This window comes from Salvelinus fontinalis, chromosome 21 (genome assembly GCF_029448725.1).
Source record: "Salvelinus fontinalis isolate EN_2023a chromosome 21, ASM2944872v1, whole genome shotgun sequence".
In the NCBI taxonomy this organism is placed as follows: domain Eukaryota; kingdom Metazoa; phylum Chordata; class Actinopteri; order Salmoniformes; family Salmonidae; genus Salvelinus; species Salvelinus fontinalis.
Window position 1 is genome coordinate 28,203,235 of NC_074685.1, and position 21,612 is coordinate 28,224,846.

General features: G+C 44.0%; 1 protein-coding gene across 2 annotated transcripts; it reads right to left on the reverse strand.

Moving 5' to 3' along the window:
- Positions 1-1,608: 1,608 nt before the first annotated feature.
- On the reverse strand, positions 1,609-20,104 carry pigo (phosphatidylinositol glycan anchor biosynthesis, class O). Of its 2 annotated transcripts, none has more exons than XM_055874531.1 (11): positions 19,895-20,104; positions 18,925-19,403; positions 18,639-18,782; positions 18,419-18,542; positions 18,050-18,209; positions 17,741-17,923; positions 14,574-16,170; positions 4,698-4,901; positions 4,264-4,454; positions 3,281-3,351; positions 1,609-3,047 (listed from the first exon to the last, which is right to left on the reverse strand). In XM_055874531.1, exons 2-11 carry the CDS (start codon positions 19,400-19,402, stop codon positions 2,918-2,920), a joined length of 3,282 nt encoding a protein of 1,093 aa, XP_055730506.1. In that variant the 5' UTR covers position 19,403; positions 19,895-20,104; the 3' UTR covers positions 1,609-2,917. The 2 variants fall into 2 exon arrangements, with proteins under 2 accessions (XP_055730506.1, XP_055730507.1); XM_055874532.1 differs by having other exon boundaries at positions 20,015-20,101.
- Between the last annotated feature and the right edge of the window lie 1,508 nt (positions 20,105-21,612).

Genomic DNA, 21,612 nt, shown 5'->3' on the forward strand with positions numbered 1-21,612 from the left:
TTTCTATTTCTTTAGGTTGGGGACTTTCATCAAGGTAAGTGTTTCTTTAGGTTGGGGGCTTTCATCAAGGTCAGTGTTTCTTTAAGTTGGGGGCTTTCATCAAGGTCAGTGTTTCTTTAGGTTGGGGGCTTTCATCAAGGTCAGTGTTTCTTTAGGTTGGGGGCTTTCATCAAGGTCAGTGTTTCTTTAGGTTGGGGGCTTTCATCAAGGTCAGTGTTTCTTTAGGTCGGGGGCTTTCATCAAGGTCAGTGTTTCTTTAGGTTGAGGGCTTTCATCAAGGTAAGTGTTTCTTTAGGTCGGGGGCTTTCATCAAGGTCAGTGTTTCTTTAGGTTGGGGGCTTTCATCAAGGTCAGTGTTTCTTTAGGTTGGGGGTTCATCAAGGTAAGTGTTTCTTTAGGTTGAGGGCTTTCATCAAGGTCAGTGTTTCTTTAGGTTGGGGGCTTTCTTCAAGGTAAGTGTTTCTTTGGGTTGGGGGCTTTCATCAAGGTAAGTGTTTCTTTAGGTCGGGGGCTTTCATCAAGGTAAGTGTTTCTTTAGGTTGGGGGCTTTCATCAAGGTCAGTGTTTCTTTAGGTCGGGGGCTTTCATCAAGGTCAGTGTTTCTTTAGGTTGGGGGCTTTCATCAAGGTCAGTGTTTCTTTAGGTTGGGGGCTTTCATCAAGGTCAGTGTTTCTTTAGGTTGGGGGCTTTCATCAAGGTAAGTGTTTCTTTAGTTTGGGGGCTTTCATCAAGGTCAGTGTTTCTTTAGGTTGGGGGCTTTCATCAAGGTAAGTGTTTCTTTAGGTTGGGGGCTTTCAATCAAGGTAAGTGTTTCTTTAGGTTGGGGGCTTTCATCAAGGTCAGTGTTTCTTTAGGTTGGGGGCTTTCATCAAGGTCAGTGTTTCTTTAGGTTGGGGGCTTTCATCAAGGTCAGTGTTTCTTTAGGTTGGGGGCTTTCATCAAGGTCAGTGTTTCTTTAGGTTGGGGGTTCATCAAGGTAAGTGTTTCTTTAGTTTGGGGACTTTCATCAAGGTCAGTGTTTCTTTAGGTTGGGGGCTTTCATCAAGGTCAGTGTTTCTTTAGGTTGGGGGCTTTCATCAAGGTAAGTCTTTCTTTAGGTTGGGGGCTTTCATCAAGGTAAGTCTTTCTTTAGGTTGGGGGCTTTCATCAAGGTAAGTGTTTCTTGGTGTAACGTCGTTCCCAGGTTATTGCACAATAAATATAAGCCTGGGATATCAACCATTCAGAGTTGGCCTTAGTGGGAGTGACCTTAGAATTCTACAGGAGTGACCTTACTGAGTAAAGTAAGTCATCATAATTATGGCTAAACCCTGGCCATTTCCACTATTTATTTGATTTGAAACCTAACTAACGAAGGCCAAGTGTGATGCGTTGGTACACCAGACCTTCCACACATTTGGCCGATAGTGTCTGGGAATGAGATTAGGTTTAATGTGACTAATATGACCTTATTTTAGAGCGTATGCAATCCTTCAGCAAAACATGTCACATTTATGAACCCATTATAAAGCATGACATACTGTTATGGATGCTTTTGTAACACATGCAGTGCTTATGAAGGATTTATGAACACAGTATAAGCTAAACAATTTAAAGCGGGACAAACACTTTCATAAATGTACAAACTATTTAATTTGAGTTTCACAATAAGATCAATTTAGTTCATTGGTTATATTAAACAAAAGTTATATTAACAAAAGTATTTGTAACGAAAGAAATCTATGGCAACTGAACCTATCACCTCACCAACACTTATAACAAGGCATGACTCAGATTGGCATAAATATAGTACCCACTACCTTCTACCAAGAGAAGTAGACATCAATCATTCACTTGAGCAAGGGAGCTCTATTGCATTGGGGCAAATTCAACCTGAGCTCAAATGACATCCCTTCAGTTTCATGCATTGCAGACTAGAGCTGAGAAATGTAACATGTCCTTGTCCAGAGACCTACAGCACACTGTACCTACCACAGAGAAATAAATAAAAACAGTCAATGCTTATGTCCTCAATTTCTACTTTTTCTTTTTTTCCATCCAACAAGTCACATCACACAAGGCATTCATTAAAAGCTATCCTGTCCAAGGGAAAATGTGCTTTATTGGCTCACATAAGACTACTGACCTGTATATTTGGGATTAGAAAACATTGTTATAAATCATACTGTTATTCGAGATGAATTAAGACAGTTATTGCTGATGCTGTAAAATATTGTAATATAATCGTCAGTGTTGGCAGTAAGAAACCACCATTTTTAAATATAAAAACGATAAAAACAAGAGAAGAATTGATAATTTCCTTCAGCAGACACTTGAGATGACAGACATAATGCACTTTGCTGGGATGGATTAATTTCATTGCTTTTTGCACACGATCCACCCATTTCCTGTTGACCTGTCATACATAACTGAGCATGAGCCAGAGAGCATTGTGGGTCCCATAGGCCCCTTTCCCATCCACTCTGTAAACAGCCTCATTAACTGGCCACCCGATAGGCAATACAATGGAGAGTAATGCTGTGAAGGCTTGGATCTGTCCCATACATGACCAAGGAGAATAAAGTGGAGTATTACAGATGTTCTTCAATGGGTTTAGAGTTTGTCGTATTGAGGATGGACGTGAAAAGTTCCAACCATTCAGTTCCATTGTGGTCCGCCTGCATTGACAGAGCAAGAGGAGAGAGCACCTTTGTTGACATCATACAGCCTACACTGAAGTTGAGTTTGAGAGGACAAGTTACCCAAACACCTCAGTCCCTCTAGATACTTACGGCTGCCCTTATGGCGAATTCCCCTGGGTCACCCCAGGACCCCCCCCCTCTGTCCATCCTTGCACCCCCCCAGAACCAAAGAGGGATGTACAGTGTAGGGTGCCTTACAGTGGGCCCTGGTTAATTGCAACAGTGCAATAGCCGCTCTACTCGGACGTGTCAGGGAGTAGTCTCTTAAACCAGCGCCCCACTGCCACGTCCACCCTCATCACCAGGGTCACCCCCACCAGCACAAACACACTGCTCACCAGGAACCCTGAGGCCTCAAACATCAACCTGCAAATATATAGGAAACATGTTAGAGAAGACATAATGCTTAATAGCATGCTAGAGAAGACATAATGCTTAATAGCATGCTAGAGAAGACATAATGCTTAATAGCATGCTAGAGAAGACAGATGACACATTTTGAGAGCATGATCAGGGACTTAGACAAACCTAGTAACACAGAGTAGGAAGGAATGACACAGCCAATACTGTGGTTACTGTGAGTTGGGAAAGATACTTACTTGGGTGCAAAAACCTTCCACACCATTAAATGTCTCCTGAGGATAGCAGCTGCACAGACTGATGCAAAGACCTGAAAGAGGGGAGAGGAGGTCCTGAGTCAATGGCAGAAAAATGTGTTAGGGATGGGCATGGTAATTCTACGTTATTATTCAAACACTTGTGAGAGTATTCATTTTGATAAACGTAGGTCTATTTTAAAATGTTGTCTAACTGAAATGGTCCAAGTTACCTTGTTACACACAAGCATATTTTCATGACGTTTGAAATTCTTCATTTAATAAAAAACAAACTCTAAAAATGTAGTGTTTATGTACGGTCCATTGGGCTACTGCTGCTTCAGACTACACATGGCTGACAGTACACTGTTTACAGCTGTAAATGTAGCCTACATTACTGAGGACACACAAAGTGATTATTTTAATATCATTGTCTCTCTCATGGACTATGGGTTATGTTTTACATGAAAAGACATTTTATACTATTACAGCATGTATCCCTCCGGTCAGCCCTGACAACGATATGCTATTTTCCCCACTTCAAACAATGATTAGCCTACAGGCACGCACCAACAGAGACCTGACACAGATCAATGCAAAAAATCTCACCAGAACAGAATCAGTTCTACAATGGCAAATTTTACATTAACATTTAAGTCATTTAGCAGACGCTCTTATCCAGAGCGACTTACAAGTACATACATTCATACTTTTTTGTACTGGTCCCCCGTGGGAATCGAACCCACAACCCTGGGGTTGCAAGCGCCATGCTCTACCAACTGAGCCACACGGGACAAATGTCAGACTTCTCTTTCACTGTTGCTGTTAGCCTAGGCTACTGCTAGCCAGAAACTACTGGAGAATAGCACCCAGAAAACAACTGCATACGGTTGTGGCATTTTGCATCATTCTGATTAGTCAAGAGCAATATTTTTGTTATTTAAATAAAATTCAAATATGCATGATATTATTCTAATAGTGCTTACCTGTGCCCCGTTAATGAAGAGGTAGCGTGTTGCGAGCTGTAGAAGGGCAGAGCTGAACTGCTGGGGACTCTCCCTTAGTCTCATCTCCATGATAGCATTGTCCTCTCCTTCCTCCCCACCCCCTCCTCTTCCTCCTCTTCCTCCTCGCACCTCACACACCAGCGGCCAGAAGAGAAGCAGCGGACAAGCCACTGTATTCACAAACATACAGACACATCAGCATAAACTGAGCATCATATTCATGATCAATATTCAGGTACACTGTATAGCCATCAATTAACTTAAGTGGTTGTCAGTATTGAAATGTGGTACAGTATTACGCAAAGACTGAAATAATGTCAGGAGGGATATGATTATAGCCACATTAACCACGATGTCAATCAATCTAAACACATTACAATTCTTACTGTACAACACAGTAAACAAGTGAGTACCTGCAAAGAGGATGTGTGAGGAGAAGGTGTTGAGGGTGACCAGTGAAGCGGGGAGTATGGTGCCCGTGTGCCCACCAGGGAAGCCCACAAAAGCAGCAGCCCACTGGATGGATGGGAACGTAGGCAGATGGCCTGTGGCATGGAAGAACTGAGTGGCAGCCAGGGACCACAGCACTACCGGGGTCCAGGGCACAGAAAAGTCACCTGGCAGAGGGAGAAACAAGTCAAATCAAAGTAAAACCTTATTGGTCGCACACACATATTTAGCAGATGTTATTGCAGGTGTAGCGAAATGCTAGTGTTCCTAGCTCCAACAGTGCAGTAAAATCTAACAATACACACAAATCGAAAAAGTAAAAGAATGGAATTAAGAAATATTAGGGCGAGCAATGTCGGCGTCTGTCTGTATCTAGGTATGCACACTACCGTTCAAAGGTTTGGGGTCACTTAAAAATGTCCTTGTTTTTGAAAGAAAAGCACATTTTTTGTCCATTAAAATAACATCAAATTGATCAGAAATACAGTGTAGACATTGTTAATGTTGTAAATGACTATTGTAGCTGAAAACGGCAGATTTTATATGGAATATCTACATAGGCGCCCATTATCAGCAACCATCACTCCTGTGTTCCATTGGCATGTTGTGTTAGCTAATCCAAGTTAATAATTTTAAAAGGGTAATTGATCATTAGAAAACCCAATGGCAATTATGTTAGCACACCTGAAAGCTGTTGTCCTGATTAATGAAGCAATAAAACAGACTTTCTTTAGACCAGTTGAGTATTTGGAGCGTCAGCATTTGTGGGTTTGATTACAGGCTCAAAATGGCCAGAAACAAATAATTTTCTTCTGAAACTCGTCTGTCTATTCTTGTTCTGAAAAGTGAAGGCTATTCCATGTGAGAAATCGCCAAGTAACTGAAAATCTCGTGCAACGCTGTGTACGACTCCCTTCACAGAACAGCGCAAACTGGCTCTAACCAGAATAGAAAGAGGAGTGGGAGGACTCTGTGCACAACAACTCATTTCCGGTCACAACTTGCTTACCTGTTGCTGTGCGTTTTGTTGCCAACCTTACTTTGCAACCAACTTTTTCACTCCGGACGCTTTATCTGGACATGGTTCGTCAGGACCTCCACCATCAGAAGCTAAGTAGTAACATTAACATGATGCCTTCTAATTGCAGTCGCTGTACTCATAATATACAGGAGAACGATCGCCTTACGGCGAGGATAGCTGTGCTGCAAGCCCAGCTTCAGACGTAATCGTTAGGCAAGGGTAATTTCAGTGTAGGAAAGGATGAAACAGCGTCTGTGCCACCAGTAAGTACAGATAGTAGTATAAATCCCCTTGCACAGTCTCCGTAGCCGGACAACTTCCTCATGGCTTCTGGAGGGAAATGCTGTAGGAATGCTAAACCGGTGTCGCTCATTCAGCCGTCAGAAACTTTCAACTGGCTAAAACTTTTTAGCTGGCTAAAGCTAAAACTGGCGAGTGTAGAGAGTATAGAGATATTGTTATCCACATCGGCACCAACGATGTTAGGATGAAACAGTCAGAGGTCACCAAGCGCAACATAGCTTCAGCGTGTAAATCAGCTAGAAAGATGTGTCGGCATCGAGTAATTGTCTCTGGCCCCCTCCCAGTTAGGGGGAGGCATGAGCTCTACAGCAGAATGTCACAACTCAATCACTGGTTGAAAACTGTTCTGCCATTCCAAAAGATAGAATTTGTAGATAATTGGCCCTCTTTCTGGGACTCACCTACAAACAGGACCAAGCCTGGCCTGCTGAGGAGTGACGGACTCCATCCTAGCTGGAGGGGTGCTCTCATCTTATCTACCAACATAGACAGGGCTCTAACTCCTCTAGCTCCACAATGAAATAGGGTGCAGGCCAGGCAGCAGGCTGTTAGCCAGCCTGCCAGCTTAGCGGAGTCTGCCACTAGCACAGTCAGTGTAGTCAGCTTAGCTATCCCCATTGAGACCGTGTCTGTGCCTCGACCTAGGTTGGGCAAAACTAAACATGGTGGTGTTCGCCTTAGCAATCTCACTAGGATAAAGACCTCCTCCATTCCTGCCATTATTTAAAGAGATCGTGATACCTCACATCTCAAAATAGGGCTACTTAATGTTAGATCCCTCACTTCAAAGGCAGTTATAGTCAATGAACTAATCACTGATCATAATCATGATGTGATTGGCCTGACTGAAACATGGCTTAAGCCTGATGAATTTACTGTGTTAAATGAGGCCTCACCTTCTGGTTACACTAGTGACCATATCCCCCGTGCATCCCGCAAACGCGGATGTGTTGCTAACATTTACGATAGCAAATATTAATTTACAACAAAAAAAAGATGACGTTTGTCTTTTGAGCTTCTAGTCATTTAATCTATGCAGCCTACTCAATCACTTTTTATAGCAGGCCTCCTGGGCCATATACAGCGTTCCTCACCGAGTTCCCATCGGACCTTGTAGTCATAGCAGATAATATTCAAATTTTTTGTGATTTTAATATTCACATGGAAAAGTCCAAAGACCCACTCCAAAAGGCTTTCGGAGCCATCATCGACTCAGTGGGTTTTGTCCAACATGTCTCTGGACATACTCACTGTCACAGTCATACACTGGACCTAGTTTTGTCCCATGGAATAAATGTTGTAGATCTTAATGTTTTTCCTCATAATCCTGGACTATCGGACCACCATTTTATTACGTTTGCAATCGCAACAAATAATCTGCTCAGACCACAACCAAGGAGCATCAAAAGTCATGCTATAAATTCTCAGACAACACAAAGACTCCTTGACTCCTTTCCAGACTCCATCTGCCTACCCAAGGACGTCAGAGGACAAAAATCAGTTAACCACCTAACTGAGGAACTCAATTTAACCTTGCGCAATACCCTAGATGCAGTTGCACCCCTAAAAACATTTGTCATAAGAAACTAGCTCCCTGGTATACAGAAAATACCCGAGCTCTGAAGCAAGCTTCCAGAAAATTGGAACGGAAATGGCGCCACACCAAACTGGAAGTCTTCCGACTAGCTTGGAAAGACAGTACCTTGCAGTATCAAAGAGCCCTCACTGTTGCTCAATCCGAAATGTATTTTTGATACTGTCACAAAGCTAACTAAAAAGCAGCATTCCCCAAGTGACGATGGCTTTCACTTCAGCAGTAATAAATTCATGAACTTCTTTGAGGAAAAGATCATGATCATTAGAAATCAAATTACGGACTCCTCTTTAAATCTGCGTATTCCTCCAAAGCTCAGCTGTCCTGAGTCTGCACAACTCTGCCAGGACCTAGGATCAAGAGAGACACTTAAGTGTTTTAGTACTATATCTCTTGACACAATGATGAAAATAATCATGGCCTCTAAACCTTCAAGCTGCATACTGGACCCTATTCCAACTAAACGACTGAAAGAGCTGCTTCCTGTGCTCGGCCCTCCTATGTTGAACATAATAAACGGCTCTCTATCCACCGGATGTGTACCAAACTCACTAAAAGTGGCAGTAATAAAGCCAATCCTGAAAAAGCCAAACCTTGACCTAGAAAATATAAAAAACTAATCGGGCTATATCGAATCTTCCATTCCTCTCAAATATTTTAGAAAAAGCTGTTGCGCAGCAACTCACTGCCTTCCTGAAGACAATGTATACGAAATGCTTCAGTCTGGTTTTAGACCCCATCATAGCACTGAGATTGCACTTGTGAAGGTGGTAAATTACCTTTTAATGGCGTCAGACCGAGGCTCTGCATCTGTCCTCGTGCTCCTAGACCTTAGTGCTGCCTTTGATACCGTCGATCACCACATTCTTTTGGAGAGATTGGAAACCCAAATTGGTCTACACGGACAAGTTCTGGCCTGGTTTAGATCTTATCTGTCGGAAAGATATCAGTTTGTCTCTGTGAATGGTTTGCCCTCTGACAAATCAACTGTACATTTCGGTGTTCCTCAAGGTTCCGTTTTGGGATCACTATTATTTTCACTATATATTTTACCTCTTGGGGATATCATTCGAAAACATAATGTTAACTTTCACTGCTATGCGGATGACACAGAGCTGTAGATTTCAATGAAAACATCTCTTCAGTGGGTCATATGATTGAGTGTAGTCTGGCCCAGGAGTGTGAAGGTGAACGAAAGGCTCTGGAGCAACGAACCGCCCTTGCTGTCTCTACCTGGCCGGTTCCCCTCTCTCCACTGGGATTCTCTGCCTCTAACCCTATTACAGGGGCTGAGTCACTGGCGCTCTTTCATGCCGTCCCCTAGGAGGGGTGCGTCACTTGAGTGGGTTGAGTCACTGACGTGATCTTCCTGTCCGGGTTGGCGCCCCCCCTTGGGTTGTGCCGTGGCGGAGATCTTTGTGGGCTATACTCGGCCTTGTCTCAGGATGGTAAGTTGGTGGTTGAAGATATCCCTCTAGTGGTGTGGGGGCTGTGTTTTGGCAAAGTGGGTGGGGTTATATCCTTCCTGTTTGGCGCTGTCCGGGGGTATCATCGGATGGAGCCACAGTGTCTCCTGACCCCTCCTGTCTCAGCCTCCAGCATTTATGCTGCAGTAGTTTGTGTGTTGGGGGATTAGGGTCAGTTTGTTATATCTGGAGTACTTCTCCTGTCTTATCCGGTGTCCTGTGTGAATTTAAGTATGCTCTCTCTAATTTTCTCTATTTCTTTCTTTCTCGGAGGACCTGAGCCCTAGGACCATGCCTCAGGACTACCTGGCATGATGACTCCTTGCTGTCCCCAGTCCACCTGGCCGTACTGCTGCTCCAGTTTAAACTGTTCTGCCTGTGGCTATGGAACCCTGACCTGTTCCCCGGACGTGCTACCTGTCCCAGACCTGCTGTTTTCAACTCTCTAGAGACTGCAGGAGCGGTAGAGATACTCTTAATGATCGGCTATGAAAAGCCAACTGACATTTACTCCTGAGGTGCTGACTTGCTGCACCCACGACAACTACTGTGATTATTATTATTTGACCATGCTGGTAATTTATGAACATTTGAACATCTTGGCCATGTTCTGTTACAATCTTCACCTGGCACAGCCAGAAGAGGACTGGCCACCCAGTCCAGGTTTCTTCCTAGGTTTTGGCCTTTCTAGGGAGTTTATCCTAGCCACCGTGCTTCTACACCTGCATTGCTTGCTGTTAGGGGTTTTAGGCTGGGTTTCTGTACAGCACTTTGAGATATCAGCTGATGTAAGAAGGGCTATATAAATGAATTTGATTTGAGAACTGAGCAAGAGGACAAGTACATTAGTGTCTAGTTTGAGAAACAGACGCCTCACAAATCCTCAACTGGCAGCTTCATTAAATAGTACCAGCAAAACACCAGTCTCAATGTCAACAGTGAAGAGGCGACTTCGGGATGCTGGCCTTCTAGGCAGAGATGCAAAGAAAAAGACATCTCTCAGACTGGCCAATAAAAATAAAAGATTAAGATAGACAAAAGAACACAGACACTGGACAGGCAAAAGAACACAGACACTGGACAGAAGAAGATTGGGAAAAAAGTGTTTTGGACAGACAAATCTAAGTTTGAGGTGTTCGGATAACAAAGAACATTTGTGAGACGCAGAAAAAATTAGAAGATGCTGGAGGAGTGCTTGACGCCATCTGTCAAGCATGGTGGAGGCAATGTGATGGTCTGGGGTGCTTTGGTGGTAGTAAAGTGGGAGATTTGTACAGGGTAAAAGGGATCTTGAAGAAGGAAGGCTATCACTCCATTCTGCAACGCCATGCCATACACTGTGGAAAGCGCTTTATTGGAGCCAGTTTCCTCCTACAACAGGACAATGACCTAAAGCACAGCTCCAAACTATGCAATAACTATTTAGGGGAGAAGCAGTCAACTGGTATTCTGTCTATAATGGAGTGGCCAGCACAGTCACTGGATCTGAACCCTATTGAGCTGTTGTGTGAGCAGCTTGACCGTATGGTACGTAAGAAGTGCTCATCAAGCCAATCCAATTTGTGGGAGGTGCTTCAGGAAGCATGGGGTGAAATCTCTACAGATGACCACAACAAAATAACAACTAGAATGCCAAAGGTCTGCAAGGCTGTAATTGCTGCAAATTGAGTATTCTTTGACGAAAGCAAAGTTTGAAGGACACAATTATTTCAATTAAAAATCCTTATTTATAACCTTGTCAATGTCTTGACTATATTTCCTATTCATTTTGCAACTCATTTCATGTATGTTTTCATGGAAAACAAGGACATTTCTAAGTGACCCCAAACTTTTGAACGGTAGTGTATGTACAGTGCCTCCGGAAAGTATTCAGACCCCTTGACTTTTTCCACGTTGTTACATTACAGCCTTACTCTAAAATTGGATTAAATTGTTTTTTTCCTGTGTGAGACACACACACACAGTACCAATCAAAAGTTTGGACACGCCTACTCATTCAAGGGTTTTCTTATTTTACTATTTTCCACATTGAGAATAATAGTGAAGACATCAAAACTATGAAATAACACATGGAATTTAACAAATGCTAAATCTTTTCTATTTTAGATTCTTCAAAGTATCCACCCTTTGCCTTAATGACAGCTTTGCACACTCTTGTAGTGTGTATTAACCCCCAAAAAGTGTTAAGAAAAATATATTTGAGATTTCTTCAAAGTAGCCACCCTTTGCCAAGTGTGTGCAAAGCTGTCAAGGCATTCTGACAATCAGCTTCACCTGGAATGCTTTTCAAACAGTCTTGAAGGAGTTCCCACGTATGCTGAGTACTGTTGGCTGCTTTTCCTTCTCTCTGCGGTCCAACTCATCCCAAAACATCTCAATTGGGTTGAGGTCATGTGATTGTGGAGGCCATGTCATCTGATGCAGCACTCCATCACTCTCCTTCTTGGTCAAATAGCCCTTACACAGCCTGGAGGTGTTTTGGGTCATTGTCCCGTTGAAAAACAAATGATAATCCATAAAGCGCAAACCAGATGGGATGGGGTACCGCTGCAGAATGCTGTGGTAGCCATGCTGGTTAAGTTTGCCTTGAATTCTAAATAAATCACTGAGTGTCATCAGCAAAGCACCCCACAACTCCTCCTCCATGCTTCACCGTGGGAACCACACATGCGGAGATCATCCGTTCACCTACTCTGCGTCTCACAAAGACACAGCGGTTGGAACCAAAAATCTCCCATTTGGACTCATCAGACCAAAGGACAGATTTCCACCAGTCTAATGTCCCTTGCTCATGTTTCTTGGCCCAAGCAAGTCTCTTCTTATTATTGGTGTCCTTTAGTAGTGGTTTCCTTGCAGAAATTCGAACATGAAGGCCTGATTCACGTAGTCTCCTCTGAACAGTTGATGTTGAGATGTGTCTGTTACTTGAACTCGGTGAAGCATTTATTTGGGCTGCTATTTCTATGGCCGGTATCTCTAATGAAAGTATCCTCAGCAGCAGAGGTAACTCTGGGTCTTCCTTTCCTGTGGCAGTCACCATGAGAGACAGTTTTATAATTGCGCTCAATGGTTTTTGTGACTGCACTTGAAGAAACGTTCAAAGTTCTTGAAATGTTCTGGATTGACTGAGCTTAACTGTTTCTCTTTGCTTATTTGACCTGTTCTTGCCATAATATAGACTGGTATTTCACATCTTCTGTATACCACCCCTACCTTGTCACAATACAACTGATTGGCTCAAACGCATTAAGGTGGAGAGAAATTCCACAAATTAACTTTTAATAAGTCACACTTCCTAATTGAAATGCATTCCAGGTGACTACCTCATGAAGCTGGCTGAATGACAAGAGTGTGCAAAGCTGTCATTAAGGCAAAGGGTGGATACTTTGAAGAATCTAAAATAGAAAAGATTTAACATTTGTTAAATTCCATGTGTTATTTCATAGTTTTGATGTCTTCACTATTATTCTACAATGTAGAAAATTGCAAACATAAAGAAAAGCCCTGGAATGAGTAAGTGTGTCCAAATGTTTGACTGGTACTGTGTGTGGGTCATATATATAGTGCCTTGCAAAAGTATTCATCCCCCTTGGCGTTTTTCCTATTTTGTTGCATTACAACCTGTAATTTAAATAGATTTTTATTTGGATTTCATGTAATGGACATACACAAAATAGTCCAAATTGGTGAAGTGAAATGGAAAAAATAACTTCTTACAAAAAAATAAATAATAAAATGTAAAAAAAGGAAAATTGGTGCGTGCACATGTATTCACCCCATTTGCTATGAAACCCCTAAATAAGATCTGGTGCAACCAATTACCTTCAGAAGTTACATAACTAGTTAAACAAAGTCCACCTGTGTGCAATCTAAGTGTCACATGATCTGTCACATGATCTCAGTATATATATACACACCTGCTCTGAAAGGCCGCAGAGTCTGCAACACCACTAAGCGGCACCACAAAGACCAAGGAGCTCTCCAAACAGATCAGGTACAAAGTTGGAGAAGCACAGATCAGGTTTGGGTTATAAAAAAAACATCCCACGGAGTACCATTAAATTAAAGATTATGCACCACAACAAACCTGCCAAGAGGGCCACCCACCAAAACTCACGGACCAGGCAAAGAGGGCATTAATCAGAGGCAAAAAAGAGACCAAAGATAACCCTGAAGGAGCTACAAAGCTCCACAGCGGAGATTGGAGTATCCGTCCACAGGACCACTTCAAGCCGCCACAGAGCTGGGCTTTACGGAAGAGTGGCCAGAAAAAAGCCATTGCTAAAAGAAAACACGTTTGGTGTTCGCCAAAGGGCATGTGGAAGACTCCCCAAATATACGGAAGAAGGTACTCTGGTCAGATGAGACTAAAATGTAGCTTTTTGGCCATCAAGGAAAATGCTATGTTTGGCACAAACCCAACACCTCTCATCACTCCAAGAACACCACCCCCACAGTGAAGCATGGTGGTGGCAGAATCATGCTGTGGGAATGTTATTCATCGGCAGGGACTGGGAAACTGGTCAGAATTGAAGGAATGATGGATGGCGCTAAATACAGAGAAATTCTTGAGGGAAACCTGTTTCAGTCTTCCAGAGATTTGAGACTGGGACGGAGGTTCACCTTCCAGCAGGACAATGACCCTAAGCATACTGCTAAAGCAACACTCGAGTGGTTTAAGGGGAAACATTTAAATGTCTTGGAATGGCCGACTCAAAGCCCAGACCTTAATCCAATTGAAAATCTGTGGTATGACTTAAAGATTGCTGTTCACCAGTGGAACCCATCCAACTTGAAGGAGCTGGAGCAGGTTTGCCCATCCCAGTAATTGCTACAAAAGGTGGCTCTACAAAGTATTGACTTTGCAGGGGTGAATAGTTATGCAGTTTTTTTGTCTTATTTCTTGTTTGTTTCACAATAAAAAAAACATTTTGCATCTTCAAAGTGGTAGGGATGTTGTGTAAATTAAATGATACAACCCCTCCAAAAAATATATTTTAATTCCAGGTTGTAAGGCAACAAAATAGGAAAAATGTCAAGGGGGGTGAATACTTTTGCAAGGCACTGTATATTCTGAAGAATAGTATAATGTAGAGCAATAGTTAAATAAGATAGGCCTTGACTACAATACAGTATATACATATGAAGTGGGTAAAACAGTACGTAAACATCATTAAAGTAACCCGTGTTCAATTACTATGTACATAGGGCAGCAGCCTCTAAGGTGCATGGTAGAGTAACCAGATGTTGCCGGCCAGTGAACGTTACTAAAGTTCAGGGCAGGGTACAAATAAGTCAGGGGCAAATAAGATAAATCCATAATAATTAGTATCTCTAGTCGTTAGTTCGAGACAAACATGCAACATATGCAAAAGTAAAAATTACAGGCATGTTATAAAAGATGAAAAGAGGACCAAATAGTCAGACCATTGATCACACACTGTGAGCAGCTTACCAGAGTGCGCCCCCTGCAGGGAGTTGAGGGTAGTGGAGGAGGCGTGTATCTGCAGCAGGGCTCCCATCTCCAGGAGCAGCAGGAGGAAGGACAGGGACATGCCCTCTGGATGCAGCAGCAGCAGGCCCAGCCCTAGCAGGCCGCACAGCAGGACCACGGGGGCCGAGTAGACCGTACCCAGCCCGTAGGCCTCCACGGCAGGCCGGTCGCCCCCCTCAGGAACCCTGGCTGGTTCTCCATCCTCCAGGGAGCGGCGCATGCGCTGGTAGAGCTGGGGGATAAGGTGGTGCAGCTCTGCCTGGGTGCTGATGCCCGTGCTAGCCCGGTAGCGGGGTGGGGGGAGCGATACAGGGCCTCGGACAGGGGTTGCAGCCCTGCTCTTGATAAATACGGTGAGCGGATCCAGCCATAGCAGCGCCAGCCCTACGCCCAGCAGAGAGAAGGCAACCCTGGGGAGGGCCCGCTGGCCCAAGCTGATCAGCTCAGCCAGGTTCCGGAAGCTGTCCTCTGGGGTGGCAGCCACAGCCCAGTGGAGCCCCAAACAGACAGAGAGCAGAGGTAGGATCCAGCGGGCCGTGAACACCGTGCCACTAGGGCTGTTCAGGTTGCCGTAGTGCCGCAGCCAGCGCCGCAGCAGGTAGGTCCAGGCGCCCAGAGAGGCCAGAGACAGGATGTAGTGCAGGTTCTTCAGACGGCTGTCCTGCACCCGTGACAGGGGGGAGAGGAACGGGGAGGGCTGGCAGGAGCCCTGCTCCTCACGACAGCCGTGGAAGAAGAGGGAGAGGTAGAGAGAGCCCACTAACACCCCCAGGCAGGCCAAGAAGGTGCTGCTCTCCCTCTTTACGGCTAAGGGGGATAGAACCGGGGAGGGCAGCAGCCCGGCGGGTTTCAGGGGGTCATGGACAGGGGGTAGCAGGAGGCCGTCCCAGTTGAGATGGAAGGGGACATAGAGGCTCATGGAAATAAGCAGAAAGGTGACCACACGGCCCTCTGCTATTACATAGCTGTCAGAGAGCAGGGAGGCACAGCGCAGGAGGAGCACCAGGAGGGGAGGGGTTAATAAGAAGCGAGGCAGGGTCAGCCAGCCACGTCTTGGGGCCACCTCTCCACCCTCAGCCGCTGTAGTCTTCCTGGCCCGTTGGGCTCTCCAGAGGACCAGTACCTCAGAGGAGAAGGCTGCAGCCGCCAGGCACCAGGACCCCTCAGCATAGCCCTGGGTGAACAGCTGACTTGCAGCCACACACACCCCCACCACAGTGGCTGCCACCAGAGGGACCCTCAGCAGACCACTCTCCCTCACCAGCACAGAGGACATCTCAGAGAGGACGTAACACAGCACGCAGGCACACGCCAGGACAGCTATGCCGGCAGCCATCTTGGCTGGGTTGAAGTGGGCCCAGGTGGCGCGGCAAGTGTCCCGGACAGAGGTCAGGTACCCCTGCAGGGAGGCCACTAGTTCTGGGGTGGGAGAGCGGCCCTCTTTGACGGTGCGGAGGTACTTGGAGGAGAGGCGGGAGAAGTCTGCCTGCAGCTGAGACAGACTCTCTGGAGGGATGTCTTTGGCCATGCTGGAATAGGTCTCTAGGAAACGGTTGACCTTCAAAAAGACAAAAAGGGTCAAATGTATAATTTGTGTGGTCACGATAACAGAATTTTGGCTTCGATACCAGGTTTAGCATCACAATACCATCACCATGCACGATACCACGTCAAAACAAGACCTATTACCCAAAGTCACAGAACGGGACTTGTTCCAGAAAGATCTTTTGAGTTCAATATCATTCATGACAATTTTCAGAGAGAGCCATGTATGCATTAATGAATCAATTTTACAATCAAATTGACTTTGTTTTTACCAATATATACTGAACAAAAATATAAACGCAACATGTAAAGTGTTGGTTCCATGTTTCATGAGCTTAAATAAAAGATCGCAGAAATTATCCATACGCACAAATTGCTTATTTCTCTCCAATGTTGTGCACAAATTTGTTTACATCCCTGTTAGTGAGCATTTCTCCTTTGCCAAGATAATCCATCCAACTGACAGGTGTGGCATATCAAGAAGCTGATTAAACAGCTTGATCATTACACATGACAGCCCAGGACCTCCACATCCGGCTTCTTCACCTGCAGGATCGTCTAAAACTGAGGAGTATTTCTGTCTGTAATAAAATCATTTTGTGGGAAAAAAAACTCTTTCTGATTGGCTACGCCTGGCTCCCCATGGCCTAATGAATTTATTTCAATTGACTGAAATTGTTGCGTTTATATTTCTGTTCAGTATAACTACATAACGGTAATCATATATTTGAATGGTAAATCTCTATTGATAAATTGAGTCAATCAAGATGTAGCCTATCCACATTACATTGAGTTATTGAGCTTGTCTTGGCTGATTTCAAAGGGCTATTGACATAAAACAATCTGTTTCCTTTCCATTTGGGACTTATTGTATTGAACACGTGGCTGAGGCGCGGGAGATGAAGTGAATGAATACATTTTTTGGCAATGACTATGTTTTTGGTGACAATGAGCTTTAAAAATCAACATATTTTGCATTATGGTTTGCATATTATCACAAACAAAGTACGAGGGTCATAAATTGATGTTAGCTTCACCTGTAAGCTAGCAAGGAAAGTTAGCCTACAAAGCTGGAAGCTACCTGTATCTTCTTGCATTGTAAAGTGTTCTAGCCTGTAATGGAAATTGTTTTCTGAACAGTTGCAACATTTCTACATGCCATATTATTGAAGTGTGTTAACTTCAGTGTAGCATGAGTGAGGAGCTAACATGCAGCCCAGACTCCCAGTGAGGGAAGCGGTTCCTCAGTACAGGCTAAAGCTAGCAATGAATAAGTGGAGCAGGTACGGTGAGCTCGCGCTATAAGGGGACATCAGCTGCACTGATAGACAGAGTTGATCCTCTCTCAAATCAGTAGATGTGAGAGAAGTACTGCAAGTAACAAAAATTATAGTACTGAATCATTTTCCATGTTCTAATATCAAAAAAGTACAGAAGTTTTGATATACCGTGCAACACTTAATAATACAAATTAATATAAGCTCGTATTCATGGTTAGAATATGCACAGAAATGTGCAGTCAATTGTAATGTTCAACATACATCAAGTGTGCATCTGACATGATAACAGATCTTTGGGATTACCTGTTTGGCATTGATCCACAGTGCCTCTGCCTGGCTGAGACCTGCTGGTGCACCCCCTGTCTGGCTGTCTGCAGGGAACAGAGGCAGCAGGACCTGTCCCACACTGCTGTAGGGGATGGGGATGCCCAGGAGCAGGGCCAGGGTAGGCACCAGGTCTGTCTGGGGCACCACCTCAGGATCACTCTACAGGGAGACAGAGACAAAACAAGGGTCATTCAATGTGGAATGATCAATGCAACACTCACTATTCATATCATGATTGTTGAGGATATTATAGGAATGGTGGGAATGTGCAGCTGCTATACTCACCTGGGAAGGGGATGCTGGAAAGAGGGGAGAGGGGCTGTAGAGGAAAATGGCAGCATCAGTCTCCTTCTGACTCTCCCCCCCGTGGTCACCTGTATCTGTCATACCGTGATCTCCCATAACCACTAACAGGGTGTCATTCTGCAGCCGATCAAGCACAGATCTTGGGGACAAAACAATGGTCAGAATGGTAGAGCCATAGTATGTCATCTGACATACCGCACACAGTATTTTAGAGAGCGATGTACAAATGCAATCCTAAAGATAGTTCTTTAAAATGGCATTGATATTACATTCTGTACTACTGAATTTAAGAGAGTATTATATAGCCTAGTGCTACTGTGGCCAGGAGACCTTTTAATTCCCACTGACCTGATGACCCCATCCATCTGGGTAAGCTTGTCAGCCATAGCCGGGTGGTCAGGACCAAACCTGTGGCCACAGTGATCCACCCCCAGGAAGTGAGCTACCAGCACATCCCAGTCATCACTTACCACTGAGGAAGAGAGGAGAGAGAGAGGGAGATGTGCAGGAGAAGTCCAATACTGTACACCACAAATGCAAATGTGTCTGGCTGTCTGCCAATGCTTACTGATGTTGTACAGGTGCTGCAGAATTCCATTGTCCACTGTGTGCAGATCCTTGACATTGAAAGAGGGGAAGGGCAGGGAACGGTGGAACTTTTTTGGGAAGAGACTTTCCCATGTGTCATCACCCATGAAGACCACTCTCTTGCCTATAGAAAGGAGAAAGGGAATAATCAGGCAAAGCTGAGTTCAAATTTTCGTCATGTCCCATCTGTGCCTTTCTGAGTATAACCTTGAATATTTTACTTACAGGATGGCGAATTGAGCCAGACTTTATAGACTGTCACTCACCCACTTCTGCTAGCTGGTGAACTAGGTTGTCCTCCAGGATGGCGCTGGAGGCAAAGTTATTGCCCACATCAATGAAGGTGGGCAGGGAGCCTGTGGTGAAGCCCTTGATCCTCTGCATAGTGGTGGTGGGGGGGTCAGCACGGAATGGGAACAGGCGTGCATGGGAGGGCTTTGATGAGGTCACTTCCTCCAGCACGGGCAGCTTGTTCTCGAAAGGGCGGGGCTCTTTGTTCGCGGGGTCAAAGCGGGCAAAGTCGATCTTCAGGGCGTCTATGATGAGAACCACAGCCTTGCGGAAGCGTGGCTGTCCTTGGCAGAAGTCCCCCTGCTGGCCCCCTGGCAGCAAAACATCCCCACAGGTGCTGGTCCGGTTGACCTCCAGCCTCACCAGCAGGAAGCCGCCCACAAACAGGAAGATGCCGATGTAGAACATGACACACAGCCACAAGAGCAGAACTAGGATGGGGAGTCTCTTCATCCTAGGGACAGATCATAGACTGTATATGGGCCAAATGCATGAGTGTAGAAACAATTTGCTGGTTGTAGCTGGAATCTTGATCATGACATAAAAATATCAATAGCCAACTGATAATCACGGTAATTGCTATAGTGGCAGCATTTCTAACGTGATTTAAAAATAGTATAGAATATTGCAATATATGTACAGATTCAACCTCTATGTAACCGTAGGCTACCACTAACAGCAAACTGGCTAACGTTCGCTAGCTACTGGTACACAAGAAGTGCCATAGCATCCATAACCATGGGCCAAAAAGTGAAATTATCTGACGTGTCTTTTCCTTAAGACTGGCTTCGTTAGAACTCAAGTTAGCGAGCTGGACTTGTAACTTGTTACCACGTAGCTATTTTCCATGATCTGTTTTAAATGCAACAGCCATATCGCTGATCAGTTGCTAGTGCTAGCTAGCCTAGCTACCAACGTGTACCATTACTAGCTAACGTTACTGACCTTGTAGAGCTCCGTGTTGTCCTCTCTGAGACGGGGCTTGTCGATAACGAGTGTATACACGACAGCCAGCAACGAGACAGGTGCCTCAGGTACACACAGTGTGATAATATTCCCTCTTACCTTCATTGGGACTCCAGTTCAGCTATTCATTCAACTGCCAGCGCCTAGCAGAGCGGAAGCGCATGTCCCTACACGGTCACCTCTCGCTGTAACCCCACTTCCGGTATATACTTCTTCTTTGGTATTATTGTGGTCTGCAAAAAAAATAAAAAATTGCATGCTACCACCTACTGTATCGGCTGTGTATCAGCCTACTATTCTGTAGTACGAATTAATTACACGATGTGAAAACATTGCCCTACCAAGTAACCCTACACACATTAAAATCTCACCATTATTCCACTACTTTGCCCCTATCTGATTCTACTCCAGGCCAGCAGCCTGGGAGGATGGAACACTATCGTTCAAAACATCCTGTAACTCTTATCCAACATCCAGTAAAATCTAAGACACCCAAGTACTTCTCTGCAACTGCCACCACAACATCTATCCTCTGTGATTTACGTTCCATTCCTGCGGTACAATCAACAACCAGGGCCATGAACACCAAAAAAGCAACCTTACTGAAGCACGTTATTCATATCACTATAGGCCTCGGCCTACTCACAGGTATCCTCTTAGGATCTCTCACCCTGGACCCATTTTCCTCTACTATTCTCTTCACTGCCTCAGCATACGACACCTTCTGCACTACTCTGATCCTGGCAACATCAACCTGCATTTCTCTCAATGGACATCTCAGATCTTCAGCACCATGGGCACCACCAGGAGTTTACACACCAGTAGTGGAAAAAGTACCAAATTGTCATACTTGAGTAAAAGTAAAGATACCTTAATAGAAAATAAAGTCAACCAGTAAAATACTACTTGAGTAAAAGTCTAAATGTATTTGGTTTTAAATATACGTATAATATAAATATAAGTATCAAAAGTATATGTATTTGCTAAAATATACTTAAGTTTCAAAATAATTAATAATGATTTCAAATTCCTTATATTAAGCAAACCAGACGGCACAATTTTTTTTTTTTTTTTTTTTTTTTACGGATAGCCAGAGGCATACTCCAACACTCAAACAGAATTTACAAAGTATGTGTGTTTAGTTTGTCCGCCAGATCAGATGCAGTATGGATGACCAGGTATGTTCTCTTGATAAGTGTGTAAATTGGACCATTTTCCTGTCCTGCTAAGAATTCAAAATGTAAAGAGTACTTTTGGGTGTCAGGAAAAATGTAGTAAAAAGTACATTCATTTCTTTAGGAATGTAGTGAAGTAAACGTTGTCAAAAATATAAATATAGAAGTAAAGTACAGATACACCAAAACACTTTAGTACTTTAGAATATTTTTACTTAAGTACTTTACACCACTGTTACACACACAACCTTTTCCACCAATACTACACATGCCTTTGTCTCATGTCCTCCTGCATCAAAACTGGTCTATGATGACATTCGCACTGCAACATATAGAAAGTGCTGGAAATTCAGACTCGGGTTATTGTCAAGGCCTACATAACAATGATTAAAAACATCTGAAAGTGTTAGAAATATTAAACATTCACAATGTATTTTTTATTATATTTACAATAATGTAAACGTATCTTTTTTTCAGGAAACTACGCATCATCTGGAAAGATAATCGCCAAAGTTCCATTGC